We start from the raw sequence: 18,074 nt of genomic DNA, 5'->3' as shown, positions 1-18,074 counted from the left end.
GTTTGTGTAAAACAAACATAGCTCTCTGTCCCACCACCCCTGACCTTGAGTATGTGCTTGAACAAAGAGCATGTGATTCCTTGGGCTGCAGTATGTGTTCCCACAGACTCCTTGTCGTATCCTGAGACCATTGACAGGATGTATGGTACAAGCTACTACGCAAGTTCCTGGTGCCCTTGAAGAGATAGAACAAGTTGTAACAAAGAAAGGAGTCATTTCGTTTAATGTCCCCCTTTGTGCTGAGAGTGTATAAAAAGCCGCCACATAATAAAGAAGTTTGTCAGTAGCTCTGTAATGCTTCTGCACTCTGGGCTTCTGATCCTCTCGACCCCATTCTTTGTGTGTCTGTCTTTCTTTCTCTCTAAGCCGCGTCGTGTTTGCCTAAGGACCTGATCGATTTTGCTGGCAGGCTCCGGCACTACTTACAATAGCCAGGACATGGAAGAAACCTAAATGCCCATCAACAGATGAATGGATAAAGAAGATGTGGCACATATATACAATGGAATATTACTCAGTCATAAAAAGGAATGAAATTGAGTTATTTGTAGTGAGGTGGATGGACCTAGAGTCTGTCATACAGAGCAAAGTAAGCCAGAAAGAGAAAAACAAATACTGTATGCTAACTCATATATATGGAATCTAAAAAGAATGGTACTGATGAACCCAATGACAGAGGAAGAATAAAGATGCAGATGTAGAGAACGGACTTGAGGACATGGGGTGGGGGTGGCAAAGGGGAAGCTGGGATGAAGTGAGAGAGTAGCACTGACATATACACACTACCAAAGGTAAAACAGATAGCTAGTGGGAAGCTGCTGCATAACATAGGGAGATCAACTCAAGGATGGGTGATGACTTAGAGGGCTGGGACAGGGAAGGTGGAAGGGAGTCGCAGGAGGGAGGGGATATGGGGATATATGTATAAATACAGCTGATTCACTTTGGTGTACAGCAAAAACTGGTGCAACAGTGTAAAGCAATTACATTCCAATAAAGAGCTTTTTTTAAAAAAAGAGAACATTCTCTAACATAACATGGGAAAATGAACTCAAAGACCTAAATGTAAGGCTGGACACTATAAAACTCTTATAAGAAGATGTGGCACATGTATACAATGGAATATTACTCAGCCATAAAAAGGGATGAAATTGAGCTGTTCGTGGTGAGGTGGATGGACCTAGAGTCTGTCATACAGAGTGAAGTAAGCCAGAAAGAGAAAAACAAATAGCGTATGCTAACACATATTTACGGAATCTAGAAAAATGGTACTGATGAACCTAGAGGTAGGGTAGGAATGGAGATGCAGATGCATTGAACAGACTTGAGGACACTGGGGGGAGGGGAAGCTGGGAAGTAGTGAGAGTAGCATCGACATATACACACTGCCAAGTGTAAAATAGATGGCTAGTGGGAAGCTAATACAGAGCACAGGGAGATCAGCTTGATGCTTTGTGAAGACTTGGAGGAGTGGGATGGGGAGGCTGGGGGGGGAGCTCGGGAGGGAGAAGATATGGGGATATATGTATACATGTGGCTTTTTCACTTTGTTGTACGGTGGAGACTGACACAATAGTGTAAAGCAATTATACTCCAATAAAGATTTTAAAAAAATAAAAAGAAAACATAGGCAGAACACTCTTTGACATAAATCACAATATCTTTTTTGACCCACCTCCTTAGAGTAATGAAAATAAAAACAAAAATAAACAAACAGGACCTTAAAAAACTTAAAAGCTTTTGCACATCAAAGGAAACCATAAACAAATAGGAAAGACAACCCACAGAATGGAAGAAAATTTTTGCAAATGAAGCGACTGACAAGGGATTATGCTCCAAAATATAAAAACAGCTCACACAGCTCTATGTCAAAAAAACAAACTACCCAATCAAAAAATGAGCAGAAGATATAAATAGACATTTCTCCAAAGAAGACATACAGATGGCCAAAAAGCACATGAAAAGATGCTCAGCATCACTAATTATTAGAGAAATGCAAATCAAAACTACAATGAGGTATCACCTCACACCAGTCAGAATAGCCATCATCAAAAGTCTACTAACAATAAATGCTGGAGAGGGTGTGGAGAAAAGGGAACTCTCCTACACTGTTGGTGAGAGTGTAAATAACATATGATATCACTTCTATGTGGCATCTAAAAAAATGATATAAGTGAACTTATTTAAACAAAACAAAGACTCACAAATTTCAAAAACAAATTTATAGTTACCAAAGGGGAAACATGGAGGGGAGGGATCAATTAGGAGCTTGGGATTAACATACACACAGTACTATATATAAAATAAATAACCAACTGTAACTACTACTGTAGAGCACAGGGAGCTCTAGTAATATTTTATAATAACCTATATGGGTAAAGAATCTGAAAAAGAATATATATATGTGTGCATGTGTGTGTGTATATATATATATTTGTATGTATAACGGAATCAATTTGCTGTACACCTGAAAACTAACACAACATTGTAAATCAACTATACTCCACTAAAATTTTTTTTAAAAAAGATATTTTCATTTTCATGGGTTTAACATATTTCTGCTGTTTGGATATACGTGAAATTATAAATTAATTAAGGAAAAAAGGACACTAGTGAAATTCCCATCAAAGGAAAAAAAAACTGGCTTTTCCTTTACACATGCAATTCAGAACATATAGAAATGGGTTTTGAATTCAGCTAAATATATATCCTCCCATTTGTAACCTCTGTGCTACACAGGGAGGTTGTTGCTAAATGACCAGCTATTGAAGGAAAACATTTCCTTATGGTCTAAACATGATATAGTCCAAAGGAGAAAGTGATTTTTTAGTCTTATGTGAAAAGTTCTTTATGGTAATGGTTAGCTTACATCCTTAAAATGTAGTAAATGGAATCTATCACCCGATACTAAAGAAACAGTTGCTAATCACAACACAGAAAACATTCCTTTGTATTTCCAAACACATTAGAGTAATTTGCCCCAAACGTGACATTCTAGAGAATAGGCATGTGCCCTCCTAACAGAGTTTGCTTTTGTCTAAAATTGTTCTGAGCTCACAGCCCTAAACTGCAGAAATTTTGCTGGTGGCTGATCACACAGGCAGTTTCCACCCCCATCAAGGAAGAAACCAGTGTCTGCCAGAACAATGTGAAAACCCTTCCTCATATCTAAGAGCATTTCTGACTCAAAGGGGGAAAGCTGTGACACTGTAGTGTGCACACATGACCACTGGACCATCAACCCTGTTCAAAGCTGGGTCTTCCCCTTTTTTCCTTTCTATCCCTCAGAACTTAATGGAAGGCCTTGGCAGGAGACAATGCTACGCTGCTGTCACAACTCACAGAAATGCACACCTTAAAAGGTGAACTTTACCTGCACGTAAACTGAGAAATGAATAAATTAATTAACTTAAAAAACAAAAGAGGTTTTGAGAGGGTATTTAGATATGTGAGATGAGGCAAATAACTTCAGCTCCTAGTGCCCCGGCTCCCTTATCCCTAGGCAGGAGATTATTATAATGGTACAGACTCTTCCTAAGATTGACAAAACATGGAACGTGATATTGTGGGGAAGAGTGTAAGGTTGTGAACAGACAGATAGTCCATGATGGAGATTAATATTCTTACTCAAGAGGAATCTAGAAATACAAATCAAAACTACAATGAGGTACCACCTCACACCAGTCAGAGTGGCCATCATCAAAAAGTCTACAAATAACAAATGCTGGAGAGGGTGTGGAGAAAAGGGGACCCTCCTACACAGTTGGTGGGAATGTAAATTGGTGCAGCAACTATGGAGAACAGTGTGGATATTCTTTAAAAACCTAAAAACAGAGCTACCATATAATCCAACAATCCCACTCCTGGGCATATATCCAGACAAAACTCTAATTCAAAAAGGTACATGCACCCCTATATTCACAGCATGATAGCCAAGACATGGAAACAACCTAAATGTCCATCGACAGATGAATGGATAAAGAACGGTACATATATACAATGAAATACTACTCAGCCATAAAAAAAGAATGAAATCATGTCATTTGCAGCAACATGGATGCAACTAGAGATTATCATACCAACTGAAGTAAGTCAGACAAGGACAGATATCATATGATATCACTTGCATGTAAAATCTAAAATATGACACAAATGAACCTATCTATGAAACAGAAACAGTATCACAGACATAGAGAACATACTGGTGGTGGCCAAGGGGAAGGGGGTTGGAGGAAGGATGGAGTGGTGGGTTAGTGGATGTAAGTTTTTATACGTAGGGTGGATAAACAACAAGGACCTCCTGTACAGCACAGAGATCTATATTCAATATCCTATGATAAGCCATAATGGAAAAGAATACACAAAAAAGAATACACACACACACACGTATAACTGAATCACTTTGCTGTACAGCAAAAATTAACACAGCATTGTAAATCAAGTATACTTCAATAAAAAGTATTAAAACTGAAAAAAGAGTGTAGAGAACAAAATCTAGAAGAGAAATGAAGCATGAATTGGGATGTCTCCTTCTAGTTCTACTACTCATTGCATGTCCTTTAGCAAATCGCTTAAGTTCTCTGTAGGTCTGAAAATGAGAAGAGTCATGTCGACCACTCTCAGGTGCAAAGGATAAAGGTATTTTGGACATGGTGGCACTTGAAGCTTTTCTTCATGGTGGGCAGTGGAAGCTAATGGAAAATGTATGGCCTGAGGTTTTTTGGAGACTCCAAAGCACATAAGATCAAACATACTGTAATAGGGAAGAACAAATCTGACTTCATATTAGATCTGTTCCTTTTGCTTCAGCCTTTGTGGTCTGTTGCCTGTGCTTAGTCATGCTGGCTCTGTACCATTTGTAAAAGAATGTTGCTTATAGACTGAAATATACACGATAGCCCATTCTCAGGTCTCTGACCTCTAAGAGTCCATTCACATAAAGTTTAAAAGTTGCAGAGCAGAGCATAACATGTGTTTTGCTGGAGGTTTATAGGAGCATCATGACCTGACCTATGTGGACAGCTGCAAGAACAAAGGATTCCAGCACCAAGAAGTTTGTAACTAACCATGCCTTCTGCCAAGTCTGCCTTTAAAAGTGCTTTACTGAAACTCATCAGGGAGTTTAGGGTTTTGGGGGCATGACCTCCCCCCATCACCTCACATGTCCCTGCAATAAACCTTTTCTCTGCTCCAAACTCTGATGTTTTGGTTTGTTTAGCCTCACTGTGCGACAGGCACATGAACTTCCATTCAGGAACAATACCATCATACTTACTGAATAGAATTCACGTATAATAATAGAAGATTTCAGTTGAGTTGTGATTGACTAAGTTTAACATAATCTTTCATTATGTGTGGTTTTGCAGTTTTTCTTTTGTATTTTGGAGTTTTCCTTCTGTATTTTGGAGCTGTCTTTAAAAGCTAGCAAGTGTTTTTATATGCCTCCATTCAATTCCTACACCCCACCCCCATGCTTATCTTGCCTGCTGACTACATAAACTAGCTCTATGCACATGAGTGGCCAAATATCCAGTGTCCTCAGGACAGACTCAACTTACACCTGTAATTATCAACAGCACTCCTTTTCACTGTTATAAGTGTCCCAGTTTAGATGCTAAGTTATATGGTTTAGACTTTACCATAAATAGGTCAAAGTTTACCGACCAGGGACCCAAGTTCTGAAATTCTATGTGACTTTGGACAAGTATTTAACTCCTCTGGGACTCACAGTCCTCTCTCATGAAGAACTGATACTCCCTTGTAGGAGTGTTACGTGGACTAAATGAAATATATAAAAACACCAAGCAGAGAGTTGGCATCTGCTAGGCACTCAATAATATGAACTAATATTATTAATTTCTTAAAATGAATTTGCTTTTAATCAATTTACATTCACACCTGGTCTTTTATTACTCTATTTCATTATCTCTTGAGACAGGAGCATTTGAAAGTGTTGTGAAAACATGACTTGTAATTTATTCTTTCTCCCCAAAGCATCTAAGCTGTGTTAAATAATTCTGAGAGGTTGTAAGCAGTTTTAGAAATTAAATCTTACATCTCATGTATGCTGCTTCTCTATTAATCTTCTATTTATGTTCTAGTTTTTTTTTTTCTAAATCATATGAAAATTAACACAGCAAACTTTTTTTTCTTTAAAAAGAAAAACAGTTGTTGGTATCTTGGCAGTTTGATGGTGGGGAGAGAAGTTTCCATTGAAATGTATTGTGGGCAGGGATGAGTTTCTATTGTATTCTAGAAATTTCTATGTGCTGTGTAATTTTGCAGCACACAAATATTTTCTAAGTCAAGAAGTTACTTCTTCTTTGGAGACGTGAAAAGGTCATATATAATGAGAAGGTCATTTGTCCCCATATTCATGAGCTTGTGTCCAAAACTTTAGTCTCCTTATGTTGTCCTGCTACATACATTTTTATCAAAGGAAGATTAAAGTGCTGTGTTAGGTGCTTCCCAAATGTGCCTGATGACACAGGGCACCTGGACCCAGACCCCAGCTGAATCTGAATCTTGATGGGATCGGCTGCTGGTCTGTATGTTTATTGTCAGGGACTCAACTTCTTCCTTTCATGATGTAAGTTTGGGAACACAGACAATGGCAGTCCTTTACCTAGGACTTTGGAGACATATGGTTCGGTAGGAGGTGAGAGGTGCTGGACAGTTTTGAGAGAGGATCGAGGTGAACTTGGGAATCTCCCTTTCCTGAACTGCTTATGTCGATTTCATAATAAACCAGTGACCTTCAAAGAAGTTGTTAGCCAACGTTTCTGTTCATTGTAAAGTATGAAAAAAGTGTTCCAAAGACTTAATTATGGCCCAGGAAACAATTAACTCTTCATACTGATTGCTTAAAGAATCAATTTGCCTCTCAATATATTTCCTGCCACTCCTTACATGCTCAATTCTTCTGCTCCTTTGCCCTCACTCATTTCCCCTGATGTCTCCCCTCTACAATTTACAGGTGAGCTGCACTGGTGCACCTCCCAAGCTTACATTATGTAAAGTCAGTGGTCCCAAGCCCATGAAATCATTTGCATCTAAGAGATCACTTCAGCTTGGCAGACATGGAGAAACAGGCCACTCTCGGGGGCATACCTTTTTTCAAATATGGATTTTTACCTCTATTTTCCTCTGGAGTATATCTCAAAATCAGTACAACATTAAAAAGTGCTTCAACTTAAAAGCACTGCCCTGTCCATACAGTTTCCAATCCAGATGAGCAAATCCACAGAAACGAGGTCAGACCTCCAGGAAGAATGAAGAACACAGTTTCATGTGTGGTGTTACAACATAGAAATGTCAATGACGGCAATTCCAATAAACCTAATGTCAGTCATATATTCAAGGCAGCCGAAATGAACAGTCATAAAAAGAAACCAAACTGAACTGAAAGCTTTAGCTGAAGAAGACACAATAAACGTTTTACACACTCTATAAAGCAGAGCCTTAATACTCAATGGTGTCACATCTGAGCTCATAGCTCCCCAGTAACTGTTGTGGGCCAACCACTAATGTTAGCCCACGTTAGGAGATCCCTGTATCGTTCCTTAAAATGGTAAGCAATTCGGAAATGCTCAGCCAGGGCTGGCACCTCCTCTTGAGGGCATGTGGAAAGGAGTCCAAGCATTTTGGGTGATTGCAATGATGGCTGCATGCTTCTTGCACTTGAAGTTGAGGTCAAAGGTGCCAAATGCTTCATAATGGTTAGACACAACTTGCCCAAGGAGGGATGATGTCACCCCAATGCCAGTGATGTCCCTGCTGAGAAACGCTGATCAGGGGCCCCATGGGCTCCAGGAACACCTTCCGCACTTTGTCCTGACCCCTCTGGGTCCTTTCAGGTTCTCCCACAAGTTACTGACCTTGCTTTGAGTCGGAACAGATGACTCAGTTGATGGGCCAGCAAAGTAAATGGGATCCTTGAGGGCAAAAAATAGTATTTTGTTGTTTCCCTCAGATTCTTTCTTTAATGGCTCATTTTAATTTCATTTTTTCCAGCTTTATGATGTCTATTTGAGAAATAAGAATGATATATATTTATAGTGTCCAATGTGATGTGTGGTATACACTTAAGTAGTAAAATGCTTTAGGTTTGCACGTTTTGAGCAAATTAACAGAAGTGATTATACATTCTTCCTTATGGAGCTTGCTCAACACTGTTGAACCCAGCGCTTAAAATTAGAAGTTGCTTTTGAAGCCATGTACAAGGCCCTGTGTCCTTGTCTTTTGAAATAAAAGGCTGACTCAAGAGTTAATGATTAGAAAAGTGAAGATGTAGAAACAAAGGATAGCTGTTGGGCTGGGGAACTGGTAATAATTTAGACTATATATCTGGCACATAGCAGAATCAGCAAACTCATAGTTCCCTGAAAGACACAGATAAAGGCCTGACACATTCCTGAGTTGTTTTTACAGGAAGCAGACCCCCCCCCACACCAGATGCCATTCCTATAACACTCCTCACTACCCCCTCCAGGGTGGGACACAATTATGAGGGCTTTAGCCCGCTGTGGCCCCCTTTGCTTGGCAAAGCAATAAAGCTATTCTTTTCTACTTCACCGAAAACTCTGTCTCCATTTGGCATTGTATATATGTCAATACGTAAAATAGATAGATAGTGGGAAGCTGCTGCATAACACAGGGAGATCAACTCAATGATGGGTGATGACCTAGAGGCATGGGATAGGGAAGGTGGGAGGGAGACTCAAGGAGGGGATATGGGGACATATGTATAAATACAGCTGATTCACTTTGTTGTACAGCAGAAACTGGCACAACAGTGTAAAGCAATAATACTCCAATAAAAACAAAACCAACCAAAAAAGCAAACAAAAAACTCTTGCCTCCAAGATTTAATCCGGCGCTGGTATACAGAGGCCGAATGTCAGCAACACTTTTTTCCTTGAAGTCACGGTCCAGTTGTGTTCCAGGGGGCTGCAGGGGGATGCCCCTGGGGAGAGGTGGCAAAGCAGACAGGGCCTCAACCAAGCTCCACTTTACCTTACATGCTGGAGTTCTACGTAAGAATTTGTGTGACAAAAAGGGATCTGCCACTTAAAAAGACCAACTCTGAATCTGATTGACAATGTCTGTATTATTTATTCAAGATCTATCCTTCTGGAATATCTGCAAAATAGCCTTCTAGACGTTGGTCAAGGGAATGCTCCCTAGATGCTGAGTCCAAGAGCAGAGAGTAGACCCTGGGGTCTGACATTCTTGACCAGGTTGGGGAAAAGAAAGGTCACAGAGAAACATGTTTCTTTGCTAAAACCAAGCTTCTTTTGTTTAAGAGTTAAGGAAAGGCCATACATTGTCCAGCTACATTTGAGTAACAATAAATAACCACTAATAATAAATGACCATTTCAGAGAAGTGAACTTCAAGTATGTCCCAAGCACAGCTATGTAACAAAGCCATATCACCTTCCAATCGACAGGCTCTGTTGCCTCTGGCAGGTAACCATCCTTCCATTCCCACGCTCTTACTCTCCCATAAGTGCACCAGGGTTTCATCTCATCCCTGGCCACCTGAATGTCCTCTTTTTAAGAAATGCTTGTTCATGTTCTTTGCCCAGTTTGGGGGATCACCTTTTTCTTACTGATTTAGAAAACAAGAACATTATCTGATGGCTTTACATGTTGCAAGTGATTTATCTGCTTTTAATTTTGCTTTTAGTAGCTTTAATTACATATGACAATTTTTAACCATTAAAATCCTTAACAAAACCAAGAAACAAGTAATCGAACTGTTATACCAGCATTTACTGATTGGAAAACTTAAGAACATATTCCATAACCTCTAAAAACTTACATTTTTCTTATAGCATAAGTTCTCTTTAATGTGGTATAAGATGTGTTTAATAAACCCAAACATCTTTCAAAATTCTACTAATTAACCCAAGGTGGAAGTCTCAGACAAAATAGGCTGTTTGTATTTTAAGAACATGATAAGAGTTAACTTCAAGTTTTCTCCTAAGTATATTTTTATTCTCTCAGGGTAAGAATTCTGAAAATAGTATTTTATCAAACTAGCTTTCTCTAACTGCATATGCAACAGAACCAATTTTGGAGTTTCAAAAGTTTCACCTCAACCATTTTTTCCTGAATCTAAAGAATACTGTTGTCACATATTGTTAAAAAATTACCTTTCTTTTTCTTTCATCATAATATCATACCTAAAGTTTTTCTAATGAATTGAACTGAATTTCCCATTTTACAGAAGACAACAAAGATAACAATGACACAAATGGAATATACACTTGCACACCAGAAAATAGAACGGTCACAAATCCTCTGAGAGATGGAGAAATTCCCAAACACTTCACAACACAAACAGGCCTCGATGTCAGACACACGTCAGAACTAACTGGCAAAACGCCCAAATGACACTTCGTGCTCAAAAGAGAAGTTTGCCAGTGCACACTAGTGGACTTACTTGGTCTTGGAGCTTGTCAGCTCCTCCAGAGGCAGCTTTCTGTTCCACCAAGGAAAAGTGTACATTGGCAGCCAGTATCCAGCAGGGGGAAACAGGGAGGAGCTCCAAAACAAATGGTTTGAGCAGCTGCTAGGAACGTCACCCCAGATCCCCTCCTGGGGCCAGGAGCAGAGCAGCGGGCTCCTCACAGCCTTCCTGGTCTGTTGTCTTGGCTGCGGCTCTGCTGGGGAACACCCCTTCGCCCAGGAGCCAGATATCATGAGAGCAGTTGGGAACCAAAATCTGTTAGCAAAAGTGGGTCCAGGTCCTCACTGCTCAAAAGCCAATAAAGAGGTAAGGCTGGTGGAAGGGAAAGTTTGCTTTATTTTGAAGGCTCACAACGGGGGCGGGGGGGCGGCAGACTCCTGTCCAAAGGCTGACTCCCCCCACTGAATCAGTGGGCAAGAGCTTTTATAGACAGAAGGAGGGGGCTACATGCAGAGACAACACAGTCAGCTCTGACAGTCATCTTGAAATTAGTCACTGGTTGCTTGACCACCATCATCTTGATTGTTTTAGGTAAGGTTAATCTTCAGTTCTCGGGTTGGTCTGCTCCCATTTCTTTGAGGCTAGTTCTCAGAATTGTGGCAGTGTATGTCATGGCTACAGTCTGGTCATAATGTTGTTAACTTCCTCCACCTGGTGGGGGTTTCAGCATCAATAAGACAGCTCACAGGATATGGCTCAGAATGTTATCTAGAGCCCATGAGGAACTAAAAGTCCTTGACTTTGCTTAATGACTAATCTATTATTATTTAGTCTTGTAGGACTGTTTTCCTTTGTTTCTGCATTTGCTCACTTCTCTGATTAAACTTATTCTTTGGCTAAAGTTATTCCCCAGACAAAATGTAGACTGAGGACCTGAGAGGCAAGGACCATAGGGTCCTGCTCTCTTTCAGGTGGACCTAGAGATGACCATACTAAGTTAAGGAAGTCAGGCAGAGAAAGACAAATATCACATGATACCACTTACATGTGGAATCTAAAAACTGATACAAATCATCTTATTGACAAAACAGAAACAAACTCACAGACATAAAAAACTTATGTTTACCAAAGGGGAAAGAGGGATAGATAAATTAGGAGTTTAGGAGTAACAGATATACACTATTGTTTATAAAATAGGTAAACAACAAAGACCTACTACATAGCACAGGGAACTATATTCAATATCTGGTAATAACCAAAACAGAAAAGAATCTGGAAAAGATTCAGATATACATATATCTGAATCACTTCGCTGTATACCTGAAACTAATACAATATTATAAATCAACTATACTTCAATTAAAAAAAAAGATGGGATACAAAGGGAATTTAAAAAAAACCCTTCCATTGATATGATTAGAATTATATTAGGCCTATCTATTAATTAGGAAAAATTAGTCTTCTCATCTAGAATTATGGTGTTTTCCAGTTTCTCAATGAGGTGGTTTTAAATATGGCTGTAAATTCTTTGGCACTGCTCTCAGAGATTTCCTGAATTGGAGAAGATTTTTAGCAGGTTAGTTACCAATGGAAAGCAATGGACACTGCGCGGCCCCCGAGGTGGGGTCAGGAGAGGTAGGGCAGAGTGCACCTGATTCTCAGGGACACTCACCCTTTGAGGTCCAACTATCCTGAGCCCCCAAGCTGTGCTGAATCCCAGGCCACCTGGAGAGGCCACAAGAAAGTGCTCTGGTGGATAGTCCCAAAGGAGTCTCCCGCCCAGGGCCAGCACTAGCCATCAGACATGAGAGTGAAGGTACTTCCAGAATATTCCAGCCCAGCCACTGCATCATCCTCAGCTATTCTGGTCTCCCAGATGCGGCTCCAGACATCCAATTCCCTCTGTGCCGTCCCAATTCCTAACCCACAACATCTGAGAGCATAATAAAATGGCTGTTTAAAGCTGCTACACTTGAAATAATTTATAAAACAGAAACTGTTCCTGGAACATTAAGGGTATTTTTTGGTTCTTCAAGTTTTATAGTTTTCCTCCGAAGGTACCATACTTCATTTAACGCTTAGTTATCTCAAGTATTTTTTGCTATTGTGGTGATGAAATTATTCTGACTAAAAATCTGCCTTTGGATATAAATTTCAACTTCTAAGCTCTTAGTTTCTAACTCTGTCTGTAAGAAAAAACTTTTTTAGGTATTCAACTTTGTACATCTACTATGGAAAATTTCTAAATGTTTTTTATTTGATGCCCTTGGGTCTTTCTTATAGGTATGCAATCACACAATCTAAAATGAATGCATTTGGATCTTCTCCTTTAAAATATTTTAAAACCCATGTCTTCTTCTGACTATTAAGCTGGTAGCACTCTTTGAACAACATTAATGCACAGTGGGGAGGGAAGATGCTCCTAATTTGTCCCTGAGTTTAATGGGACGGCTTTTTGTGTTTAATGTATTTTAATCTAACATCATATAAGCAAATAAAATGATATAACTGTGAGATAACCTCTAAACCTTAACATTATTTTTTGTTTTTTTTTGTTTTAATTGAAGTAGTTAATTTACAATGTTGTGTCAGTTTCATGTGTACAGCAAAGTGACTCAATTATACATGCACATATATATATATATTTTCAGATTCTTTCTCATTAGAGGTTATTAAAAGACATTGAGTATAGTTCCCTGTGCTATAGGTAGATCCTTGTTGTTTACCTACTTTTTTTGTATATAGTTGTTTGTATATGTTAATCCCAAACTCTTAGTTTATCTCTCTTAACATTAATATTGAAGATCATTCAACATGTGGGTTTTTTTTTTTTTTTTTCAATTTGTAAGGATTTTGTCTTTCTTGCTCCATTTTAAGTGGGAGAAATACTTTTGGACTACTTTCTTGATTTACTTGTTCAGTAATAGGTATAAAATGATGAAATTGCTTTTTCAAACTTGCTTTGGCTTCGCTGTGGAAATAATGGAGTTGGGTGGGATGCAGCACAGAAAATGAAATCTCGGCCACGTGGCTGACTAATCCACCTCCTCAGACAGTTTCTGGGAGTCCAAAAACACTGTATAAATTCAGTTTGTCAGCTTGTGTGAGTGAACTATTGTGTGGCTTCCTAAAATAATCCTCTCATCTTCTACCACAGTTCTGACCCAGTTTGGGGAAGTCTCTTTAATATCTTCTTCTACTTCACTGACCTGGAGGCAGAAGAGCGAGAATATCTGCATTTAACAAGGAACTTTCATCTCCAGGCTCACAAAAGGGTCAGCTTTCTTTGAAAAGGAAATGGAAACTTATACTACAAGGTATCTTCTTCGGCGATTCCACCTTCTGTGCCGTAACCCTGACAAACAGAAGCCAGAGGTCTGGAGTGACTGACGTGCCTCAGAACAGTGCCCACTTGCTGACGGAAGTCTGTCGGAAGCTGTTGAGTGCACCTGCTTTACCTCACCATCGACTGTCTGTCAAGTCACGGGCGCTCACCCCAGAAAGAAAAACAGAAACATGCACGTGGAAGATGCGGTAAGGCTGGGTGGTTAGAACAAAACACAGAACAATAACCCACCTGGAAGAGGAGGGGGGCCATGACGTGCTCACAGGTAGCAGCACCTCCGAGATTTCACAACACACCCTGGTTACCTAAGGGATGGTCAGGAGGATGGAGATTCTCTAGTTGGCTGATGGGGGACTGATTGTTCTGGCCTGAGGTAGATTTATCGCTGTCCTCAATTATCCACGTGTCCTTCTCCCTGTAAGAGTGTGCATCCTTGCCCCTGCCTGGTAGCCTGCGGGGCCTGCCTACAGCAGGAGCGTGTACCGGCCTTCCACTGGCACGTGACCAAGTGCCTGCTGAAACCATAAGAACCCTTGTGTGTTTCCATCAGCCCTTTTCTCCTTTCCCTTTGTTGTAAGGATGGCAGGTCCCAGGCGGGGGTCCTCCTTCAGGCTGGATGTGAGGATGAGGGCTCCGCAGCAGAGCAGAGCAGCCACGGACCCGCCGCAGACACGACATGTGATCAAGACATAAACCTGAGACTGGGGAGGCGGAGCTCACTTGTTCTGTAGTATAACTAAGTGAAACCTAACAAATGCAATGCAAACTAAGGTGTAGAAGGCTAGATCTAGGCTGAGTCCCACTTTAGAGGCACCTCGGTAATTCCTGTTTGTTTGGAAGTTTGGATCCAATTTTCCCCGCATTACACAGGGGGGACTAAAGCCCTCAAGCCCTGAGGACACCACACACTTAGATTTCCACAGGCAAAGGCAGGGCAACAACCTGGCAATTCCAAGCTACTATTCGATGAACATCTGCCATCATGAAAGTGGTTTAGTCATGCAGAGAGCATCACTCTGCAGCACAGGGGCTGGCAAACTTTTTCTGTAAAGGGCCGGAGAGTAAATACTTTCCGCTTTGAAGGCCATACGATTTCTGTTGCTACTACTCAGGCTGTAAGTGAAAGTAACGGTAGGTAACAGAGAACACAAGACTGTGGCTGTGTTCCAAACAAATTTATTTACAAAATGAACAATGGGCTGGATTTGGTCTGTGGGCTGACCCTGATATAGCATAAGAAAACTTAAGAAAACAGACAAAGAAATGAAACAAAAATCTTAAAACAAGCCTAATGTTTTACAACCACATTTATATTGTTTTAGCATTAAAAGCTCTACCCAGTGGCCATGGAAGGACATGCATAATTCCTCGGTTTTGCCATAGAGATAATAAAAGCCACTTCATAAGGAATTAAGATGAACTATAAAGTGCCAGTGAGTAAGCACTCAATGAATTTCAGCTCCTTGCATCCCTCTTTGTCCTGCTCTACAGATGCAGAGTGGATTCTCACTGTAGACCTATTTAATGCACACTGAGGTAACGCATGAGGTCAAACAGTGATGAGATGAAACACAGAATCCTTTAAGTCAACATTTGCTGAGCAATTGGTTTGATACGACAAATAGGATAACTAAGAATAAACATTAATAACTGTCATGATTTACATGTCCGTTAATTAGATTCTTAATTATATTGACCTCACATGGAAGTGCTTTACTTTCAATTCAGGGGTGTAGTTTGAATGACAGGTAATAATTCTGTGTTCTAGAGCAAAGTCATGAAATTCCCAAAGCCTTGTGTTAGAGCTTGTCTAGCATGGACACGGACTAGAAAATAAGATCTCCGTGCTATCTGCCCAATTACACAGAAGTCAATTTTGTGACTTACTGAACTCAAGTTTTCTTTTCAAAGACAATGACTCTCAATACTACAGTGCTCTTTGTTCTGTTAAATGTCTTCTGACAGAAATCATTAGGGTCAGATGTGCTTCGGACCCTGTGGCCGATATCCAGCATCTTTGGCACATGGGCCTGGAGACAGGTGTTGAGACAACTGAACCAACTTTTTTTTCCCTGTAAATGTAAATGCCACCAGATAAAAGTATATTTACTTTCTCAATACATTTTTTTTTGCCTGATTTAGCATCTGAAATTTATCTTCCAGTCCTCCTCTTGGTTTCACCATGTCCCTGAAGTTTAAGATCCCCTCCCTTCCATCCTTTCCGTTTCTTCCACTGCCAAAATAGTGACCAACATCACTAACAACCGCACAGTGTCTTCTCTGTCTAGGAGATGGATGACCTGACGTGCATCTTATTTATCACCATTCCCATGCAGGACAACAGGCAGGTATGAACACCTTCCTCCTGGAATAATGTACAGAGGAAGGGAAAAATATTCTCCTGTAAAATCTGGTTATATACTTAAGGAAACTTCTACTTATTCACAGGGTAGGGGAGATTTTTAAGGTAAGTGAAATTGCTCTGAGGTGATGGTATGGTTGTGTGTTTGAATAAACATGTGTGTTTAAATAAACATGTCTTAATATTCATTTAATCCTGATGTTAATATACTTCAGGTACAGTGGTGAATGGAGACAGTAGCATTTACATGAGCCCTGAAGCCCCCTGTCTAGTGCTTCTGGAATGTGGACTCTTTGCCTTGGAATCACCTGGAGATGCTTATTAAAAATACAGATTTTAGGGTACCCCCCCCCCCCACCGCAGACCTGCTGAACCTTCATTCTCTAAGAAGTTGAGCCTGGAAATATGATTTTTTACCAAAATTGCCCTATGATTCTGATGTGAAGTCAGGTACGGGAACCTCCTCATTAAAGGAACATGAAGATCACAAGGGAGGCAAACAGGCATCACCACGAGTGTTTTCACACCGGGGTGAAAAATGGCACCAGGCCCTGTCCCATCGGGCAGCAGAGTGACAGTTGGGCTAACATTTCTTTAAGAAGCTTCTTTATCTTTCTATTTTGTACTTTTCTGTAGGCCATCAGGCATCTCACACTCAGGAACAGCAACAAATATAAATGAAGTATAATTTGGGGACTCAAGAAAAAAATTATTAAAATTATTGTCAATAAAAATTGCCATTTAAATGTTTAAAAACATGAATCAGATCAATCACACGTACAAAAATCATTTTCTATGAATTCAGTGTTGTCTTTCAGCATTCTTGAGGGCCGGCCATGGAGGAGAGTGAAAATGAACTAGTGTGAGTTTGAGCATTAAAGGGCAGAAGGCCACTGAAAGATCCCTCCATGGAAGAATGCCGTTGAGGCCAGGAACTTCCATCCTTCATCTTCAGAGGCCCTTTTGGGTACCCTGTAAAATCACAGCAGTTATATAGGGATGTCACACAGCACCTTTCAGGGACCTGCACTTTTCTCTTTGCCACTCAGACAATTTTCATCAAAACAGGCCCGAACTACGCCTTGCACTCGAAGCATATCCTCAGACCAGTACTTTAGAACTGGGCTCTGCTCTGTTTATGGTGACAGCAGAGTCATTACAAGTGGAACCCGGCCACTGTTCCCTCCCAGGGATTTCAGACCCAGCCCACTGGGTTGTCTAAAAGTTCTTTTTTCCCATGAAGCTGCCTCCAGACACAAACATGTCATGAACAAATTCAGTTTCCTTGGCTCCTGACAGTAAGGAATCAACTGCATATACAGCTGTGAAGGTGATGGTGTGCTGAGATCTCTGAATCATTGAGCAGCCGAGGGAGGGGAGAGTGAGGAGCTGTGCGACTAAGTAGGATAAGTTCATATCTATTCCTGTATCTCATTGGCATCGTTTTTATAGCATCCTCAAATCCAGTTTGTTTTTGAAAGATAGTCTCCAATATCTTCTGTGAATCAAACGAATTTTTCAGTATTTGAGAAAAACATTACTTCATCATTTCCTTTGAAATGAAGACCCTAGACACAGTCCCATCTAAGAAACATGGATCCAAGATTTACATATGTGGGCACAGGTGTGTACATTTCCCAGGTCTATCACCTTCTGTAAATATTTCTATTCATTACTCATCTGTTGTCCCCACTAGCCACAACCTGGGCTTCAGTGCCTGTCAGGACAGTGGCTTGTGGTTTGAATTGAGCGTCTTCACCAGGGGGTTAAAAGGAATTTGCCTGTGATTCCTAGCCCAGCAAGAGTCACTGGGGCCGCTGATGACGGGTCTAGCAAAGCTTCCTGCCAATCACACGGATATGTCTCCTGTCAGAACCACCCTCAGATACGGACGCGTACGGCGTGCAAAACAGCTCAACAATACACAGAACTATTCACTGGGTAGCGGGG

At 40.5% G+C, this 18,074-nt stretch overlaps 1 protein-coding gene across 7 annotated transcripts in view; it reads right to left on the bottom strand.

Moving 5' to 3' along the window:
• Positions 1–18,074, bottom strand: part of GADL1 (glutamate decarboxylase like 1) — a 218,292-nt gene that overhangs the window by 15,531 nt on the left and 184,687 nt on the right. The window contains exon 15 of one of the 7 annotated variants that reach the window (XM_057706392.1): positions 16,498–17,096. The exons of the other annotated variants lie outside the window; for them this stretch is intronic. Within the exon in view, the coding sequence (XP_057562375.1) occupies positions 17,076–17,096 (21 nt within the window). The 3' untranslated portion in view covers positions 16,498–17,075. Of the gene's footprint in view, positions 1–16,497; positions 17,097–18,074 lie in introns of those variants that run through there. 7 annotated transcript variants of the gene reach the window in all.

Source organism: Hippopotamus amphibius, chromosome 13 (assembly GCF_030028045.1).
Source record: "Hippopotamus amphibius kiboko isolate mHipAmp2 chromosome 13, mHipAmp2.hap2, whole genome shotgun sequence".
In the NCBI taxonomy this organism is placed as follows: Eukaryota; Metazoa; Chordata; class Mammalia; order Artiodactyla; family Hippopotamidae; genus Hippopotamus; species Hippopotamus amphibius.
Note: the sequence above shows the minus strand (reverse complement) of the source record. Positions and strands in the feature narration are given on the sequence as shown.